This window comes from Natator depressus, chromosome 9 (assembly GCF_965152275.1).
Source record: "Natator depressus isolate rNatDep1 chromosome 9, rNatDep2.hap1, whole genome shotgun sequence".
NCBI lineage: Eukaryota > Metazoa > Chordata > Testudines > Cheloniidae > Natator > Natator depressus.
Genome location: NC_134242.1, coordinates 101,882,492 through 101,903,180, shown reverse-complemented (window position 1 = coordinate 101,903,180; position 20,689 = coordinate 101,882,492). Strand labels below are relative to the sequence as shown.

The window sequence follows — 20,689 nt, the reverse complement described above, 5'->3', positions numbered from 1 at the left end:
TGCATAAAGTTGGTAGAATCTGTCAACCTTACGAAAAGCTGGGTTTTTCTTTTTAAGGGGTGGTTGTGGCTGCATCTCCAAAATGACCTAAAATTTGGATCACTCACCTCTGCCGGCACTCCCAGGAGGCACACCAGGTTTCAAGGCAATCTTTATTAATCATAACCAGTAAGAGACAAAAATCTACCTTTTTATTTCAAGTATTAATATTACAAATCTGATTTAATCATCTGAGTAGAGAAGATATGTTACAGAAGTGTTTCAATCACAACTCTGTGATGGATGCATTTGATTTAGTTCTAAGACAGACCCTGAGCCAACTGCCTCCAGAGTTTATCTCAAACAATGGTTAAAAAAGGCTCCAAGTTAGTCCTCCCCCATTTCCCACCCCCCCTTCCCATTTTAACTTTCATAAAATCGCTGGAGGGCAATTAGAATGAAGATTTAATCATAAGCAAACAGATGCACTCGATCCTCACTAAAGAGGCCTGGGGATGGATGAGCAGCCCTGGACCTAAAGTTACATATATCACCTTGTCCTGTAACTAGGATTCATCAGAAAACAGTGTTTCACCTGCTTCTGAGTGCAGCAGCAGGGGATTATGCAAGCACTGTTCCTGGGAACACAGAACAGCAGCAGATGCTTAGAAACCTTTAACACTGAAAATCTATTAATCAGCCAGAACCTAGCTATTTTCTCTAATGGTACAAACAATGATTACATAGCACAGGCCCAGTGTGTACACCTCAAGAGGCATTCAGGAATCTAGGAGCCTAGTCTTTAAAGCAAACTCAGCACTGAGCTTCCGCATGACTTCTGCATGGCTCAGCCCACACTGTTCTTTTTTAGTAGATCCATAGTTTTCTTTCACATATTTTGCAAATGGTGTTAGCTGTGCTCTAGCAGGAGTACCATCCTTCCGTGTGGGTTGGCACAGGACTAACTGTCCCTTACAGAGTGCACACACAAAGCGTTCTGTGTCCAGGGACTTGGAATGGCGCCCAATTCTAAAATAAAACAAAAGTCAGTGTAGTGCCTGAGTCTGGAGACACCTTGGAATAATAGCTCAAAGGTGCAAATTGTTCACATTCAGATCAAGTGTACATTAACTCTGACACCTAAAGATAATCTAAATGGCAACATTACTATTTTCCTGCTGATCATTTTAGCAGGAATATTCAGCTAGTGATTTTTATCATGCAGTCTCAGATCATTGCCCACATTTTCCTGCCAAAAAGCCTGAAACATCCCTTATCCAGCTGCCAAGGTGGAACCTTCAGTTTCTTCCTGATAATGTCTACAGCAGGGGTGGCCAACCTGTGCCTGAGAAAGAGCCAGAATTTTCCAATGTACATTGACAAAGAGCCACAGTAATACATCAGCAGCCCCCCCCCCCGCCCCCCAGGACCCTAACCCTAACCCCTCCCTCCCGATCAGCTGTTTTGTGGCATGCAGGAGGCTTGGGGGGGGGGGCGGCGGCGTGGGGAATGGAAGAAGTGAAGGCACTGCAGGCTGAGGGGAGGGGGTGGGAAGGGGTGGAGTGGGGGGCATGGCCTGTCACAGAGCCAGGGGTTGAGCAGTGAGCACCCCCCAAGCACATTGGAAAATTGGCATCTGCAGCTCCAGCCCTGGAGTCGGTGCCTATACAAGGAGTCGCATATTAACTTCTGAAGCGCCACATGTGACTCCAGAGCCACAGGTTGACCACCCCTGCTCTACAGTGTTATGTGATGGTAATACGAAGTTTAACAGAACATTAAAAAAAAAATATGAACAGAGTAAAGCAAGTTCAGTTGAATACCAAAACAAACAACAAGGAATTCAGTGATATTCATGTTAACTTTTAGTTCAATAAAACCCCCCTCTAATTTTTAAGTTTACATGAAGCTGTGAAGAACTTCAGTCTGCCACACTGAAGTGCTGCAGAAGCTGAGGGCCCCGCTGTTGAATTGGTTCCCCACAATACATATTCTAGATCTCAGATCAATCTTCTCTAAACATCCCAGTGGTCCCACGAGCTCTTTATCACTTACAATGGGATAAACAGAAGCTTTAACAATCCCAGTGAGCAGCTTATTTGAAACACAAGCAGAAAAATTAAGTTTCTTGGTAAAAGATGAGATCATAGTGTATCAGAGCTCCTGCATTACACTCCTAATAGAGAAGTAGGGAGAGATCCAAGTAGTCTCATAACATGAACCTGAGTTTAATGTTTACCTTGTTTCCTTAATACTGTCCTACAGGGGGAGGGATAGCTCAGTGGTTTGAGCATTGGCCTGCTAAATCCAAAGTTGTGAGTTCAATCCTTGAGGGGGCCACTTGGGATCTGGGCAAAAATTGGGGATTGTTCCTGCTTTGAGCAGGGGATTGGACTAGATGACCTCCTGAGGTCCCTTCCAACCCTGGTATTCTATGATTCTATTACCTTCTCTATGTAACAAGCATTATAGTTGCTGAGGGGAAGATGAAGAATCAAGATTAGAAAGTTAGGTGTGTTCCCTCAGAGGATAAAAGGGGTCAGAAATATTGAAAAGTCTGAGTACCCTTGAAGAAAATTCACTGCTCCAAAGGACAGCAGTATGTGGAACACCAGCCACTAAGGATTGTGGCTAACAGAGACTCAGTGTGTCTGTAGGTTGGAGACTGAACAAACTGAGTTAAAATCAATCCATTTCATAATTGTTAAAGGGTTTTTAGGGAACAGCTGTAGTGTGCAGTGCATGAGAGTGTCAGCATTGAGGGGGTGGGGACAGGGACCCTTGCCTGGAGCAAGTCTTGTCATTTGCTCACTCTGTCCTGGGCTTGATGCAGAAATCAATAGGTGACATTTTCTGGCATGTGTTTTGCAGGAGGTAAGACTAGATGACTGACATGTCCCTTTCTGCCCTTGAAAGTTATGAATCTCTCAAATCCTCAGATTTCCAGACTGCTCACTCAAAACAACCCGCCTCCCAACTCTCTGTTCTCAGCTAAGCCATTAAAAAGAGCACCAGCAGGGGGAGGCAGGTCTAAGTATAATTCCATGTGGTACTCCTGGGGGGATTCTGTGCCCATAGAGGGGCACAGAATTCATATGGCCCACATTTTTCTGTGCCCCCCGGGCAGAAAAATGCAAAAAAAAAAAAATCTGTTGGTGGACATGCGCCTCTTCCCCAGCAGCCCAGGCAGTGCGTCTGTTCCAGCGTGCCTGGAGCAGCCTCAGAGACAGGGGACGGGGGATGGGCGTGCGTGCCTGCATGATCACCATCGGGGGGAGGGGTGTACATGTGTGCCAACAAGGGGGGGGGGCGGGGAGAGAGACTGACTCTCTAGGCTACTCTACACTGGCAACGCTAAAGCACTGACTCGTCAGCGCTTTAATGTGTCTCGTATGGTCACGGTGGAGCACTGGGAGAGAGCTCTTCCAGCGCTGTAAAAAACCCACCTCCGTGAGGGGTGCAGCTACCAGCACTGGTGCACTGTCTACACTGGCGCTTTATAGCGCTGAAACTTGCTGCGCTCAGGGGGGTGTTTTTTCACAACCCTGAGTGAGAAAGTTGCAGAGCTGTAAATTGCCAGTGTAGACAAGCCCTGTGTCCCTTTCTCTTGCTACTGCAGATCCCTGGCATGTAAGGGTAGAGCTTTTTATTATGCAGGAGGCAGTGTAGAGGCACAAATGTAGCACCCTGACTGTGTAGTAAAGTTGTTGTTGGTTATTTGATCTCATTCTCTCAGGCAGAAATGTAGCAGAATGTCTACTATTGTTAGTTAACTGTTCCCATTCTCAGTCAATTCCCCCAGGAGCATTAAAACCTGTGAAAGCTTTAAGGCCCCTACATTGCCAGAGTGATGTAAAGGAGTCTTATTATAAATGACAGTAAGGGAATCCTCAGCTAGGAAGATCTATGTGCTTTCTCACTTTTTATCAAGCAGTCAATAAAATGTCAGGACAATCAGAAACAAGCACTTCCCAAAGTACCCAGCCAGGTCCAGGACAATGATTAGCAAAACTGTATGACTTTCAAGTGTGAAAGTCTGAGCAATTTAAAATGACATTCTACTTTTTTTTTTTTTCACGCTGTTTGTTCTGTAATGTAATTTAAATGAAAATTCAGGATTATAACTGGAATGCAGGATATTAGTTGCCAAGTGTTTGTAACTTCACTTTCATGTGTTTAGGAAATGCTGAATAATTGTGACTTTTTTCTGTATTGTAGTTTAAATAAATTACCAAAACAATTGAAACTGGTGTGATTATATTGCATTATTTTGACAAATAAATATATAGAATTTTGCAGAATTTTGAGGCACAGAATCCCCCCAGAAGTAATATGGGTCTGCGAGGGAAACTGCCTGGAAGCATCAGTTGGGAATTCTTGGTGGGAACAGAAGAGGGAAAACAAGGCAATAAAAAAATACTTCAGTTCATAGAGGTGAGACCTTTAATTCTCAAAGTGCTTTAAGAGTTAAAGGGCTAAGCTTAACTTGTGGACACGGTGAAAACAAAGTTAACAGATGACCAAAGGCAAGTAAATATTACTCACGTGGTTTTGCACAGAGAACACTTATAAGTGAACTTGTATTTAATCTCATAGCTGTGGCATTGTGTCACCACTGGCAGCTCTGGATGAATCACAGTTGATTTCTTAGCATAGAATCTCCAAAACTGCCCGTGGCCATCTCGAATTCCATTGATTACCCAAGTAGCTGCATGGCAAATCTCATGGATCAATGTGTCTCGAAGCCGGTCTTGGGGAAGGCAGGAGAGAAGACAAATTAAGAACACTGCCATTAAAAAGTCAGGTCTCTCATTCTTCATTGGTTTATTAGCAGGGCTTTGGAGCGGAGCCCGGAGCTTGAGCGCAGAGCAGTGGCGCTGCAGGTTTTTGCCCGGAGCTGGAGCGGAGCCAGAGCACAGAAAATCTTGACTGCTCCACTGCTCTTTTTTTTTCCATTTTCAAACCAAAATGAATGATATTTAGCAAGAAATTCCTAAAGGTGCCAAAAAGTTTCAGATTGTATAAAACATTTGATATTAACATCTATGTTACCACTTTACGTAATATGTCACAGTTATTCTCACTTCGGCCAAAATCAAGATTTAATGTACAGATACAAAATTACAAAGTTTTTTGGAGATACGTTTTATTAAAGAATTAGATAATTATCAGACATCCAGCAACACTGCAGACTGCTCCCACCCTTGTGCCAAGGTTAGGCGAGTACATACTCGTGTAGATTAGTTAGATAGATTAGTTTGTGTTGATCAACCCTTACAAAAGAAGTATCAACGAGACGCGCTGAGTGCTGCGATTACAGAAAAGTGTGACGCAAGATGCAACATTTAGGATATCACAAACAGGTATATTGCAAAAAAAATAATGTTTTTGTTTATTGATATATTAAGATATCGCAAGAGATATTAATCACTTAAGCTCACTTCTCACACGGGCTCCCGTTACATTTGTTCATTTGTACATGCTCCCGTATCACTCTGGCGGACTTATTTTATATGTCATCTGTTCAACGGTCTTTTGGTAGCGTTGTTTGTAATTTTAAATTTACTGAAAAAGTCACATGCAGCAGGCATATAAATATACAGTAAACATTTTTGCATAAATTAGGAGTGATTTTTGTGATATATCCAAAGTGATTGGAAAATGTCCAACACAACTTTGGGGGTGAATCCTTAGGTCATTTTAAGAAAAAACGTTTCTGTGAACACGTGTCCTAAAATTCTTCCTAAGGGAGCTACAGTCCCTTCAAGGAGGTGATGAAAAGTTAATTTCTGATCAATATCTCAAAAATGCTTTAATATAAAGTAATGAAATTATGTCTGTATCTTAGCGTTAGTATGTGCTACCATATCATATTATCCAAAATTATTTAAACCATAGGCGCCCGAACTGGCTGTTGGTCATTTCTATTTCATATTTCAAGAAAGGCTGGTCATTGACTGCCCCTGGCTACGAGCGGTAATACTATGTTCCATAATAAGTTAATAATTTTTGGTTATTATTTATTATTATGTTTAAAATTTATGGTTCCAAAGTTGAAAAATAAGCAATAAGTAAAATTGTATCATTCTAAGCATCCAAGCAGATTAAAATTTTTAAACAGTTTTCTTGGAAACGGTTAATTATACAAAATACATTAAGAGTACCATTTTAAAGCGTGTTTTTGCATTAAATCATATTCCAGGATCGTATCTGTTAAATGGTCGAAGATTTAAAAAATATTAAATAAAATTGGCCCAGTCCCCCCAGTTCAGGACGCCTGTAGTTTAAATAATTTTATTTGAATGATGTTGTATGATAGAATGTTGGAAATAAACTTTAATGGGAAAGTGGATTCAAATTGTAAGCATAGTCCTTTTAGTAAAGAGAGCAAATTTTCGGAAATATGTTTTTCCTTCATCAGGCTGGAAACATTATACAAGATAGAGCAAATAATAGGTTCTATCTTGTATAATCTATTCAGGCTGATGAAGCAAAAACATATTTCCAAACATTTTCTCTCTTTACTAAAAGGACTATGCTTGCAATTTGAATCCGCTTTCCCATTGAAGTTTATTTTCAACCTCGTAACGTGTAGCTCGTTACTTCCCAACAATTAATGTTGTAGAACAGGGACAGCACATACTAACGCTACAGCACATACCAAATTTCATTGATATGTCTATAGTAAAGTGTTTTTGAGATATTAATTAAAAACTTGGAGAATATTTCAAATATTTTTACTGCAAAATTTCATAAGAAAAACTAACGTGCAATTTATAAATACAAATTTATATTATGTATATTAAAAATACTTCTTACTTCATTAAAACTGCAAGGAACATGTTAAATATTAAAATATACTTTAATAATAATTTTGTGCAAAAAGAAAATGTGATCATTTTTGTCCAGAAAATCCAAAATAAATTAGAAGTACCGTAAGTGGTTAAGATATCACAAGCAGGTACATTATAAAAAAATGTAATGCTTTTGTTCATTGCTTTTTGAAGATCATAACAAGAAACATTTGGATGCGGTAGCAGCACAAGAAGATTTGGCCATGGCTTCAACAAAAAAATCAAATCTGCCCCCCATGATTGATAGCCGATTTATGGAAAAGGATCTCAACGACCGTCTTTACTTTTGAATTTGAAAAGCCCAAATTTGGGCTTTTGGGAAAAGCAAAGAAGAAATCGGCAACGTGCAAGGTGGAAAAGGAAGTGAATGGCGAGCTCAAACCATGTAGCTTCAATACAAGTGAAGCAAGTGTCGTGAAAAGTTTCAACCTTTGGCAGCATATAAAAAGTAACCATCCTGAAAACCACGCAGCTCTGGTTACAAAAAAGGACCAGGAAGATGAGGCAAAACAGAAAGCTGATGCGGCTAAACAACGTTCATCTGGCTCTTTGAAAACTCCTGGAGAAAAGATTTTTGCGGTGCTTCATCTGAAAAGAAACCCAAAATTGAGCAGACAAAACTTGACTCGTATTTGAAGTCCTCAAAGGTTACAGTCACGTGGATGCCAATACTTTCCATGAAGGGCTGATGGAAATGGTTTGCTTGAGTTCAACACCGCTCACTACCTTCAGGCTAAAGAACAAAGGATTCCAAAAAATTGCAGGTGAAATGGGTCGGCAGCTTGGCGTTTCGACGGGGCACAATGCGGTTCGTCATTTAGTTGTCAGCACAGCTGAGTCTGGTCGCAAAGAGCTCAAGAAAGCTTTGGAGCAAAAATTGCGCTACCTGAAAATGGATGCGGCAATCCGTGGAAACAGAAATTTCCTTGCAATCGATGCTCAGTACTACAAAGAAGGAAAAGATTAAGCTGTGGTAAAAACCTTGGACATAATCAATACTGAAGGGCGTCAAAATTCTTCATACGTGAAAAGTCAAGTAAAAGCTATTTTAGAAAAATTTGGGATCAGTGAAATGCAAGTGCTGAGCATCTGCGTTGACAATGCAGCAAACATCACATGTGCCGTCAACATTTTCAGCGAGGACAATGAAACCATTTCTACCTCTGAGAACAGGGATGTGGACAGAACTGAAGCTATTTTGCCTGATGAAGGAACTAAAAGAATGGATGAAATCAAACTCAACATGGATGCTGCTGCACAATGGATTAATGATCCTAGCCTCATACTTCCAACATGGCTTCATGAGGACAACTCAGAAGTCCAACTGATGAGGTGTGGTATTCACACTCTTCAGTTGGCAATCTGGGATGGACTGAACAAAGAACATGCCAAGAAATTTCTGGCAAAAATTCAACAAGTCATTGTCCAACTACGAACCCCAAGTATTTGAAGTGTTCTGCTTGATCTACATGGGGTAACTCAATCACTGGATACTGTGACTCGCTGGGGTTTGACATTTGCGATGATTGATCGGCTTCTCGTTTTTCAATCTTACTGTGAACAAGTGGCTGCTGCTGGAACAAGAGAACTCAAGTTAATAAAAGCTGAATGGAACGAAGTGAAAAACCTGCGAGACCTCTTGGCAAAGCCAAACCAAACAACCATGAATCTTCAAGCTGTCGATGTAACCCTGGGAGTTTTAATGAAGGAAACTGTCAAAATTCTTGCAAGAAAATGGTGGACAAATTGCAGAAGGAATTCTATCCTCCATGCAGAAATGCGAAGAGAAGCTTTTTGACAACATTCATTTCCTTGCTGGAGTTTATGTTGATCCACGGTATCTGATTCTTCTTACCGACAGGGAAATACCAAAGACAAAGGAAGGGCTCCTTGATATTGCTCGACAATTCGAAAATGCAAAATCTATTGCTACATTTGAACTTGGCGAAAGAGGTTGAAGAAAATGAAACACAATAAAAGGAGTCATCAACAATAGAACTGCAGTTTCGGAAAGTTCACACCCTTCAGAAATAGCAGGCTGTTCTCAAACTTTCATCTCCACTCTGAACTTGTTTGAGCGTCCATTCCTGAGACGTATTCAACCATCACAGGGAAATGGAGATAATTCAAGCACCAATTCTTCAGAAGATGACGTCTTCGAAAAAGAATTGGATAAACAAGAAAGACGCCGGTGAGTTTCTGTGATTCATAATTGTAATGAAGCATTATTTGAGAGAAACTTTCGGGAAGATTGTGAGGCAATGGAGTCTATTGATAGGCTAAAAGTTAAGTCTGTTTTTGAGGCCATTCACAACTACCCACACTGCATTCAGGCTGCCTGTGGAGTTGCTTAAGCTAGTGTAGAGAGACTGTTTTCGGCTTTAAAGTTAATTTTAAATTATTTGTGGCAGGCTATGAAAGACGACTTGATTGCTGCAATAATTTTTTACAGAATGAATTATGAATGATTCTATTTTGTATCATTGTTGATGACATTTAAATTGTTTTAAAAGTCTGAATAAAAATAATGTTTTTTCAAAATTACAGTATGCACTTTTTTATTTAGTTAAAAATTAATTTGAGTCAGAGCGCAGAGCGGAGCTGGAGCAGTCACTATTGGTGCCAGAGCGGAGCAATTCAAAAATTTGATTGCTCCAAATCCCTGTTTATTAGTGTTTGCAAGTACCAGACTGACAGCCCTGGAGACTGTAAAAGATGCCACATGGACAACACTAGTGCAAGCTTCCCCACACAATGTCACTATTCTGGCCCAAGTCTGAGAAGGTAATTTGGTTTCTATGTCTTCAGTATCTCCGAGGAGACTAATTGTAATGAGAGTCACTTGTGTTGTGGTCTGTGTTTTTAAAACCACATTAAACACAGGAGCCAGCAAGTAAATGTCAGATGACAAATTACTGACTGTGACACAGTGGCCCATTGGTGTTTCACTACTCTGTGAGCAACTCGTCAGGCCTGACATACTCACTACATCTAACCCACTTTTGTCATGATATATACCCAAAAGGTGGCATGTAATATATCAATGGAAAGCTAATAGCTCACTGATCATTAATATTCTTACATGGTGTGTTACTCTTGGGGGAATTCTGCACAATGCAGAATTTTGCAGAATTCTCTGTTTCCCCTGCAGAATTGGGGCTGCAGAACTGCTGGCCACCACTAGGGGATGCTGGACTCTGCAGAGCCCAGCTTGCAGTGAGCAAAGCTGGAGGGTGGGTGGGCTGAAAGCTGCACACTCTACTTGATCCTCATTCTCCCAGGGACAGGAGAGGGCTTGGGAGACCCAGCTCTGGCAAAGGGTGAGGAAGAACAGGGCTGCACCATCCTGCTTTCCCTGGCAGGACAATAAAGAAGCTGGGGGGGAATAAAGGCTCTGGGGAAGCTGGTGTCTGGGCCGGGAGGTGCCCTGTGGTTGGTTTCTGAGGGGAGGGGATGGTGGCGTCTGGGCTCTGAGTATGCTCCAAGGCTGGGATCTGGGGTGAGAGGGGTGCTGGTGCCTGGGCTGGGAGGTGCCCCATGACTGGGATCTTTGGGGAGGGAGGTGCTGGTGTCTGGGCCAGGGTGGGCTCTAGTGGGAGGGGGGTGTTGGTGCCTGGGCCAGGAGGTGCCCTGCGACTGGGCTCTAGAAGGGGAGTGCTGATATCTGGGCTGCGGGGTGCTCTGTGGCTGGGATCGGGGGGGGGGGCAGGCAAGGGAGTGCAGGTGTCTGGGTTCTGGGAGCCCCACACATCTCCCTCCAGCAGCCCCCAACTGGAACTGGGTTATCATTGGGGTTTCTTTAACTCTCTACTCCTGGGGGAATCTTTTTTGCTGTTGTCTGTATTGCTGACAGGTATTTAGAAATAAATTACAAAAATAATTGAAACTGGGAGTGATTATATTGTGTTATTTTGAGAAATAAAATATGCAGAATTTTAAAATATTATGCGCAGAATTTTTAATTTTTTGGCACAGAATTCCTCCAGGAGTAGTGTGTATATGGGTTGTACAAAGAGTTATGGACATATGTTAGAATTATGGCTTTAAAATGTGTTTGGCAAGCAATGCATAATCCTCATCTGCCCTAAACAAATAAGCGTAAAGTTGTTTGTCATCAGGTTGAGATAATGAAGATGCATTTAGATAAAAGAACAACAAAACCATCAATTTAGCGAGTGGGGGAGACAGCCTCTTATGGGGGTCTGCCCCTCAAATGATAAGCAATTGAATCAAATGATTGTATACAATATTGCTGTATTATAAAAAGCGTATTGAGTAATGTCTTTTATGAAAGTCTGTGACATGATGATGACTAATAGCATTGTGAAATGTCTGCATTAGCACTATATGAGGAATTGTGGATACTCACTGATATTATGCTTTAAAGGCTGTGACCAAACACAGGGAGAAACAGTTTTTCCCTCAGACAGGAGGGAAGGGATTATCTACACATCTCCAATTTAAACAAACAAGATGTGACCAAAAACAATGGAAATCATATTTACATATGAATCAGCAAGGGGATGGGAGGTCCACAGGCAGGAAAAAACATCATAAGATTATCCTGGGTCTGGGGACAAAACAGTGAGTTTGGGAAGATATACGGAGAGAAGAAGCAGTCATCGTGGCATCCATCACTGGACAGATAAAAGGGGACAGAGCTCTTGCAAGCTGAGTCCTTCAGCCAAGGGGGTTAAAGTCTCTGAGAAGTGAATACAGTATAAATTACTCCCGAGGACATTCTGCACCAAAAAATTAAAAATTCTGTATACAATATTTTAAAATTCTGCACATTTTATTTGTTAAATGTGGAGGCTCCAGCATGGCATTGGGGAGCATAGGCGCCTGACTGCAGAGGTGGGAGATCACTGTGCAGCTTTCCCCGCACCTGGACGCAGACTCAGTGGGGAGGCTGCACCCAACCCTGACACAGTGCAAGGATCGGGCCTGCCCCAGAAACATCCCATGGCCTTGCCCCTCCGAGCTAGGTGCATCAGGTGTGGGCAGACGGGATCCAAGTGTGGAGGAGTTTAGTGCAGGGGGATCCAGGTGTGGGTTGAAAGGGTTCAGTGTGGGGCAATCTGGGTGTAAATGGCTCAGTGGGGGATCCAGGTGCCTGGGGGGGGCGGGGTCCGGATGCAGAGGGGCTTGTTGGCAGGTTCTCAGTGAAACAGTAATGGGACTCTGCTGTGGGGGTACTGCTGAAGGTGGCTGGGGTCCAGATGCTGGGGGAGTGGGGCTCAGTGGTGTGGGGATCCAGGTGCAGCTGGTTGGGGCTTGGTGGGGTGGCTCATCGGGATGGTCCAGGTGCAGGGGGAGTGGGGCTCATTGTTGGGGTTCTGAGTGCGGCATGTGTGTGAGAGGCGCAGCAGGAGGGTTTGCAGAGTTTCCAGAACGAGGTGATGAGAGCTTGGATAAAAGTTTTAGCTGTGTGGATGGATAGGAAAGGTTGCATCTTAGAGATGCTATGCAGAAAAAATAAATATTCTTTCCCCTTATTTAATATTCAGTATCCTCTTTTCCTTACCTGCAGAGTCACAAACTTTCTCTGAGAGCTCTATCCGAGCATAGCGTTGTACCTCAGGACTTTTTGTTTGTCCAGTTACGCAGTACCCTGCTGTCTTCCGCATCTTTTTGTTCCAGATGATTTCCATTTTCTCTGGCAACTGATATAAAAAAAAACCAAAACAGTGCATTTGAACCACGCAGGGGCATGTGAGGGAATTTAAATTTGACCCCTTTCGGAGGGGCACGTTCTGTGCCCCTGCTGAGGCCCAGGTTTGGAGGAACTGTCAGCTCCTGTTGCAGCCTCAGAGTTTGTTCCCCCCCGCACCCCCACCCCAGGAAGCTCCTGATGATTACTGGGGGACCCTGTGCCCCTGCTTGCCCCTCCATCCACACCCCCTGGAACCACATCACTGCCAACTCATTCACTTCCTCAAGTCCTTAAACTTCTGCCCTTGTGAGTGTGTACCACTACAGCCCTTCACAACACACCTTGGTGGGAAAGGACACCTTTGTTCATACCCTTTACACAGAGACAGTGGGAAGTTAGATCTGAGAAACTCACTTTGCCTTCTCTACCCCTCCTTAGGGGCTGAAGAACTTCACTATCTTTAGAGTATAAAACAGCCACAGAATAGTAATATTCTTTAAAAAGTTTTATTAAAAGCAGAGAAAATGGTAGTAAACCAAAAAAGAACGGTTTGCATTATACTACTTAAGTAACAGAGTACAGAGAAAAGAAGGAAAATCTCACATCTCTAGAAATCAAGTCCTTATATGACCTCCCTGCCCTGGTTAGCTTGACAATCTCTTTCTCAGGTATTCAGAGAGAAATGTCTGCGTCCCCTCTCTCACACAACTTGCTTATCAAGATCTCTGATCTAGGGTTGTAGCCTTCCCCAGCAGATTGTCTAAGGAGGTATTAAATGTCCTTCACTGATGCTTAATAGCTGTCTTTCAAATACTTAGCTACCAAATTCAAGTGGAGCCCTTTATAAGATCATTTGACCTACCTGTCCCCAGTTTATCCAGACCTCTTTTTAAAATCTCATCAATTTTCTCTTGCCAGGAAGTGTAACTTCTAATCTTATCAACTACTTAATCTCTGATCCCTTGTTGCTCCAAAATAGCAGCAGAAAGGAACCATCTCTTTCAGGATTCTAGTACTGCTGGTATGCTTAGTGCACGTCTTCACTGCAGTTAACCTGAACTCTTACCTGGTTTTTAGTCCAAACTCCTCTACCGTCCACACAAGAGAAACTTTTTATCTGAATTTGGAGGTGCTTTAAATGCAGGATAGTTTATACAAGTAGGCTTTCCTTTCACTTGCCTTGGACCCTGCCCATTCTGCAGCTAGGATGCAGGCAAAAATCACTCAAGTTCTGATAGTCCTCCAATATCCTTCCCACAGTTCTCCATGAAGGACAGACAAGTTCTGGTAATTGACTGGGAAAGTCTCCTAGAGCATCTCAGTACAGAGAACCATACACACGAGTGAGCGCAGAAACAGTGAGGACTCAGTAAGGTGAGTCTGGCTTTGCTGTTGAAATGCTGGGGTAGGCTAACTCAAGTGCCAATCATCTGGGTAACATGTGCTGTTAGGGAGCCTACAGCAGCAATTCCCGAACTGTGATCCTGGCAGGCACTTGCTTCTGGTCTGCAGAGAGCTGGCTGATCAAGTGGTGCTGGGCTCTTTGATTCCAGTTTTTTATATAGGAGTAGGAGCCAGCTTAAGATGCCTCAATTAGGGTCCACTGCCACATAAGAACAACAAGGAATCTTTTTGGTACCTTAGAGACTAATACATTTATTTGGGCATAAGCTTTTGTGGGCTAGAACCCACTTCACCAGATGCATGGAGTGGAAAATACGGGAGCAGGTATAAATACATGAAAAGATGTGAGTTGCCTTACCAAGTGTGAGGTCAGTCTAACGAGACAATTCAGTTGACAGCAGGATACCAAGGGAGGAAAAATAACTTAAGAGTAAGAGAAGCATTCCAATACAATGGGGGCTCTACAACTACCTAGACATATAAGAATCAGAAGGCTCCATAAGGGACCAGATTCATCCAAGGTATCTAAAATAAATTTTTCCATATAAGCAACAGATATAGTTACTTAGGGACATTACATGATTATGAATGGGAAGGGAGTCTGTGTCCTTGCAGTAATGAATGGATCAGAAGGTCTTTCTCCACAAGACTATTAAGAGGTAACTCACACTGAGAAAGTCTGATAACTCCCAGAGTAAACCTATGATAAATCCCTTTTTAAAACCCTCACATTTTCAACCTGATTCAAATAGAAGCACCTTGTTACAAGGCTGACCTTCATCCCAGTTAGTGAGCTAGAAGGAAAGGGCAATGGTTTCACAGAGAAAGCTAGTTAGCAGGATAACAGTGATTTTATTGTCCAGAAATGTGTTTACAAAAGCTACCTTTTGCTCAAAGATGGTGTTGTTATAAAGAGTGTAGAGCTTCTGTGTCAACTCATCCTTCTTTTTCCTGAAATTTTTCACATATTGGGATGCTGGGTTTGACAGCTCTTGTAAGAAACAGCCTGGCACCCCACACAGATTCCACCTGCATGAAAAGCAGCAGCAAAAAAAGCACATTTGTTGTCACAGCAGTCTTATGAAAAAGAATGGTTACTTACCTTATAGTAACTATGGTTCTTTGAGAAGTCTTTGTGGATACCATTCTAGTTGTGCATGTTCCCCAGGCATGAGAGATTAGAATCTTTTGAACAGCAGTCAGCCATGCCTGCAGCATGTATGTCTTTATATCCCACATCTAAGGGCATAAAGAACAGCACAGCTGCAACCATCCCTCAGTTCCCTTGCTAATTCAGAATCCCAGATAACGAGGACTCTGAAAAAAATGGGGATGAAGGGCTGGTTGTGGGATCCACACGGACAATAATACCTCAGAAGAAAAAATACTATAAGTTAAGTAATTGATTTGAAGTTGGGTCCTTCACAGCGAAGGAGAGTGTCCTAGCCACTGGGATATGGGGTTGTGTGGGCTGGGTCTCAATCTGTCCTGTTGAAATTGTTTTGCTTTTTATAAATAAATAGTCCTTGGAGCAGGGACTTGAACTAGGGTCTCCTGCATTCTATCTACAAGGAATGCGACCTTCCATGTCAAATGGGAAAGTGAACAAGAAGCTAGAGGCTCAAAGGGCAGGCCCATGAGCCTCGGTGAGGACAAGGTGGAGGTCCCATTGGGGGACCGGGTCCCAGACCGGCCGAAAGAGTCTTTCAATGCCTTTCAGGAATCTGATAGTCATCTCATGTGAGAATACTGATCAACCCTGGACGCAGGGATGGAAGGCCGATATGGCTGCCAGGTGAACCTTGATCGAAGAGAAGGCAAGGCCCTGGTGCTTTAAGTGAAGCAGGTAATCCAGAATGGACTGCAGAGATGACTGGGTCAGGGAGATATTCTGTTCTGACACCCAGCAGGAGAATCGCTTCTACTTTGCCAGATAAAAGTTGCTCTGGTGGAGGGCTTTTTGCTCTCCAAGAGCATGTGCTGTACCTGACTAGAGCAGGCTTGTTCCTCTGGATTCAGCCACGCTCCATCCAAGCTGTGAGGTGGAGAGAGACAAGGTTCAGGTGCAGCAACCGACCGTAATCCTGTGAGAGTAGGTCTGGGCAGCTAGGAAGTGCTAAGGCTAAGTCCATGAGTATGCTGAACCAATGTTGGCGAGGCCAAGCTGTGGTGATAATAATGATCTGTGCCTTGTCCCTCTTGATTTTTAAGAGGACCTTGCCGATGAGCAGAACTGGCGGGAAGGCATACATCAGGTCTCCTGACCAAGACAGGAGAAAGGCATCGGAAAGTGAGCCTCTGCCAAGACCTTGCAGAGAGCAGAACTGATGACTCTTTCTGTTCTGTCTGGTGGCGAACAGGTCCACTTGGGGAGCTCCCCACTTCTGGAAGAGCATCCTGACAACGTCCGAGTGAAGGGAACATTTGTGGTGAGAGAAGAAGGACCTGCTGAGGTGATCTGCTAGTGTGTTCCGGATGCCGGGGAGGTGCGAGACTTCCAGGTGGATCGCATGTTGGATACAGAAGTTCCACAGATGAAGGGCTTCCTGGCACAGAGCCGATGAATGAGCTCCCCATTGCCTGTTGAGACAGAACACGGAGGCCATGTTGTCCGTCAACACCTGCATCATCCGACCGGACAGTTGGGGAAGGAACACTCCGCAAGCCAGGCAGATGGCTCCGAGTTCCCTGATGTTTATATGTAGCACAAGCTTCTCTCGCGACCATAGCCCAAGTCTGCAGTGTACTGAGATGTACTCCCCAACCGAGATTGGATGCATCCAATATCAGGGAAACCGTGAGTTGTGGGCTTGCAAACTAGCACACCCTCCAACACTAGAACTGGATCAGACCACCACTACAAGGAGGTAAGTACTCACGGCGGGATCACAAGGAGTTTGTCCAGGTGATGCCTGGCCGGGAAGTAAAACGACGCCAGCCACATCTGGAGAGGACGTAGTCTGAGCCTCGCATGCCAAACAACATACATGGATGTGGCCACATGCCCCAGTAGTCTGAGACAGACCTGGACAGTGGTGAATGGATGGGCAGTGATGCTGGTGATCCAATCTGACATTGCCCTGAACCTGGCCTCTGGCAAGAACGCTTTGGCTCGGGGAGCATTGAGGACCACTCCGATAAACTCTATCCTTTGAACTGGAACCAATGTTGATTTTTGTTCGTTTATCAACAGGTCCAGAGCTTGACAGGTGGCTCACCATGTTGTGATGCTGCGCTGGACGTGGACTCTGGAGTGGCCCTTGATGAGCCAGTCGTCGAGGTATGGGTAGATCTGGATATCCTGATGCCTGAAGTAGGCCACCACTATTGACATGCACTTTGTAAACACTCTTGGTGCCGTTGCCAGGCCAAAAGGGAGCACTGCGAATTGATAGTGGGCAGTCCCAACCATGAATCGTAGGAACCTTCTGTGTCCGTGAAATATCGATATGTGAAAGTAAGCATCTTTCAGACTGAGGGCAGCGTACCAGTCTCCCAGATCCAGGGAAGGAATGGTGGAGGCCAGGGAGAGCATGAGGAACTTCAACTTCTTGAGATACCTGTTGAGGTTTCGCAGGTCGAGAATGGGACACAGACCCCCCCTCCCCCCTTGGTCTTTGGGATAAAAAAAAATAGTGGGAGTAAAACCCTTTCCCTTTCAAGTGCAGAGGAACTTCCTCTTTGACTCCCACTCACAGGAGGCCTTGCACCTCCTGGGCAAGCAGATGCTTGTGAGAAGGGTCCCTGAAGTGGGAGGGAGGGATAGAAATAAACTGGAGGGTATACCCCCCTACTACTGTGCTGAAGACCCACTGGTCCAATGTTATAGAGACTCAGGTAAGGAGATAAACGGTTGGAAAATAACAGGGGTGCTGGATCCAGGACACAGGCTGGAAGGTCGCCCTTGAGCGCAACCTCAAAATGCCTGCTTATTACCTGGCTGGTTGCGGGTAAGAGCTCAAGTGAGCCGAGGTGGTCAGCTGTTGGCCTTGATGGCACTTCTAGCCCTTGCTCTTCTTGCGGAAGGGCTCTGATCATGATTGGCTCATGACCTGTGGGACTTTTTTTTTTGCATCCATTACTCACCCCATAGTGACAGCTCCTGTGGCTCCTATCTCAGAGGCCTGGGCCTGGCTCCTCACCCTGGGCATTGCAACCAGGCATGCAGGGTTGTAGCACTACTCAGGTTTGGGCCTCTATTATGGGGGTGAGAAGGGGGAAACTTGAACATCACTGTAACCCAGTGCACCAGGTCGCAATGCCTAGAGTGGGGAGCACAGTTCATCCCTGCGGGATGCAGGAGCTGCCCGTACTTGGAGTGTGGGACAGGCTCCCTCTCATCCAGGGGAACACAAAGTTGCCCATGCCTGCAGGTGAGTGTCTAGCTTCTTCCCGGCACCAGTGTTTCCTCCACACCCAGGCTGGTATTAGGATAGCCGTGCCAGGGCAAAGTGTGTTGCTGCAAAGGTGCGGTACCTCCTCATTTGAATAAAAAAAAGCAAAAAAAAAAAAAATCACAGAGCTATAATGGTAAACTTAATAAATTTAGCATGACTGCTCTGTTACTTTTGATTAAAAAAAAGTGTGAGAAATTCACAGCACTTGTCATGGTTCACTAAAGGATCCAATTTCAGAGTAGCAGCCATGTTAATTTGTATCTGCAAAAAGAACAGGAGTACTTATTGCACCTTAGAGACCAACAAATTTATTTGAGCATAAGCTTTTGTGGGCTACAGCCCACTTCATTGGATGCATAGAATGGAACCATACAGTGAGAAGATATATATATACACACATACATACAGAGAACATGAAAAGGTGGAGTAAGAGGCTAATTAATTAAGATGAGCTATTATCAGCTGGAGAAAAAAAACTTTTGTAGTGATAATAAAAGGATCTGAGCCTCCCTTGACTGGTGGGAGGACAGAGGAAATGTGTGTGTGTAGGTCCTGTTCAGTTTCATGCTCTCAACAAAGACTGACCACAGACACTTCCCTCACAAATTGCGGGGGCCCCTTGCATGGAGGGGCAGGTAACACAAGGGACATGGTCTCCTCAGGAGTCTGTGCTCCACTTCAGTGTGTTGGAGTTGAGAGCAGTCAGTTTGGCCTCTATCAAATTCCTCTCGCATTTGCAGCCAGTCAGTCTAGGTGTTATCAGGCAACATGATGGTGCTGTATTACGTTTACAAGCAGGGAGGATTGTGCTCCTTGGAGTTACGTGCGGAGGCTGTTACCCTCTGGAACTTGCGCCATACCTATGCAAAATGTCCTGACCACTGCGCATCTGCCAGGAGTGCAAAATACTATGGCATACTCCTTGAGCAGATAGCTCTCCACATAACATGTGTGGCAGCTGCACAACCAAAATCTACAGGTGGTGTTTTGCGTGTGAGGGTCTCCAAACCACAGAGCTATGTGTGTCGAATATGAACAAAAGGTGCAAAGAGTTCTGCTACAGAGGGGGTTGCCTCCTGGGCAACACTTTCCTCAGGTGATGGCTGGGGGCCCTAAAGTACACATTTCCCCACCCAATCCCCCTGTTACAGAGGGTATTGAGGAAAATCCAATAAAACAAGGCACAGGTCATTCGCATTGCACCTGGTTGAATCCGTCAGGTCCAATACCCCATGTTATTGCCTCTCCCAAGGCATGCCAGCCGCCTCTCCCAAGGCAACAATTCTCAACTCAGAATAAGGAGTGCACTTCCCAAGTTTCCCCCGACCCAGTCTTTTGAACAGATCTAGAAGCATGGTGGTTGCTTCATACATTCTTTTCAGAGACAATCTTCTAAAGTAGGGGTGTGCGCTGCTGTCCCCTGTGGACAAAAGTGAGCTGCCACCACTGACAATACCTTGGTGAAAACTCTCAGCACCATCAAGAGCCTGAAAGAGTGCCTGGTACTGGTAGTGTTTGGCCACAAAACCCAGGAATTTTCTGTGTGCCAGGTGAATGTCCATGTGAAAACAGGGATCTTTGAGATTGAGGGTCATGAATCAATATCCTAAATCTAATGAGAGGATAGATACAGAGTGACTATTCTGAACGTCAGTCAGCAGACAAAATTGTTCAATCCCCACCCCATCTTTTTGGGGATGAGGGAGTACCTTGATTAGAACTGTTTCCCCCTTGCTGCTAGTTCCATTCCTCCTAGTTGAAGGAGTGACTTTACATCCCGAATGAGGATGGGGAGAGGTGGTGAGGGGTGGGAAAGGAAGAAGATAGTCACCAGCTTTCCCTTGTCAATCAGGGCCCGAAACTGCTCCTTACTGTCCTGAAGAACCTTATTGACAAAGCCTGTCAGCTTGTCATAGATGATAATATATTTGGCCATCAGTGCTTGACAGTTTTAAACTCAAAACTGGAGGGAGGCCAACAAGGATGCCTTCCTCCCAAAGAGGTCCAGCATCTTTGCTTCTTGGTCCTGGGGAGTAGACCGGGCTTGTCGGTGCTTACTATGCTTGGTGGCCTGTGACACTACCAGGAAGTTGGGAGGCAGCTATAAGAATAGGTATTCTGACCCTTTCAGAGGTGTGCAATACCTCTTTGTAGCCCACTTGGATACTGGTGGAACTGTGGCCCAGTTGTGATTGGAAGTGCCAGTATACTCAGTCCAGAACTGCGCAGGATGTCTAGCAGTCTGTGGACTTCATGGACCTCTTCCAAAGGAAATTGTAGCCTTCTGAGCAAGTCCTGGAAAGTCCTTAGGGTATGGCAGGAAAGCTGGAATCACCGCCTCATCTGGAGAGGATGTTGACAGGATCACCGGCGTGGTGTTTGCCTATTCCTATTATTGT

General features: G+C 44.3%; 1 protein-coding gene across 2 annotated transcripts in view; it reads right to left on the bottom strand.

The window, feature by feature from the left end:
• Window positions 1-475: 475 nt before the first annotated feature.
• GCNA (germ cell nuclear acidic peptidase) overlaps window positions 476-20,689 on the bottom strand; it is a 57,606-nt gene continuing 37,392 nt past the window's right edge. For both annotated transcript variants that reach the window (XM_074963236.1, XM_074963237.1), the window contains exons 8-11: window positions 14,778-14,922; window positions 12,361-12,499; window positions 4,525-4,729; window positions 476-1,008 (exon numbers count right to left, since the gene is read on the bottom strand). In XM_074963236.1, coding sequence (XP_074819337.1) covers window positions 759-1,008; window positions 4,525-4,729; window positions 12,361-12,499; window positions 14,778-14,922 — 739 coding nt within the window. In that variant the 3' untranslated portion in view covers window positions 476-758. The remainder of the gene's footprint in view (window positions 1,009-4,524; window positions 4,730-12,360; window positions 12,500-14,777; window positions 14,923-20,689) is intronic.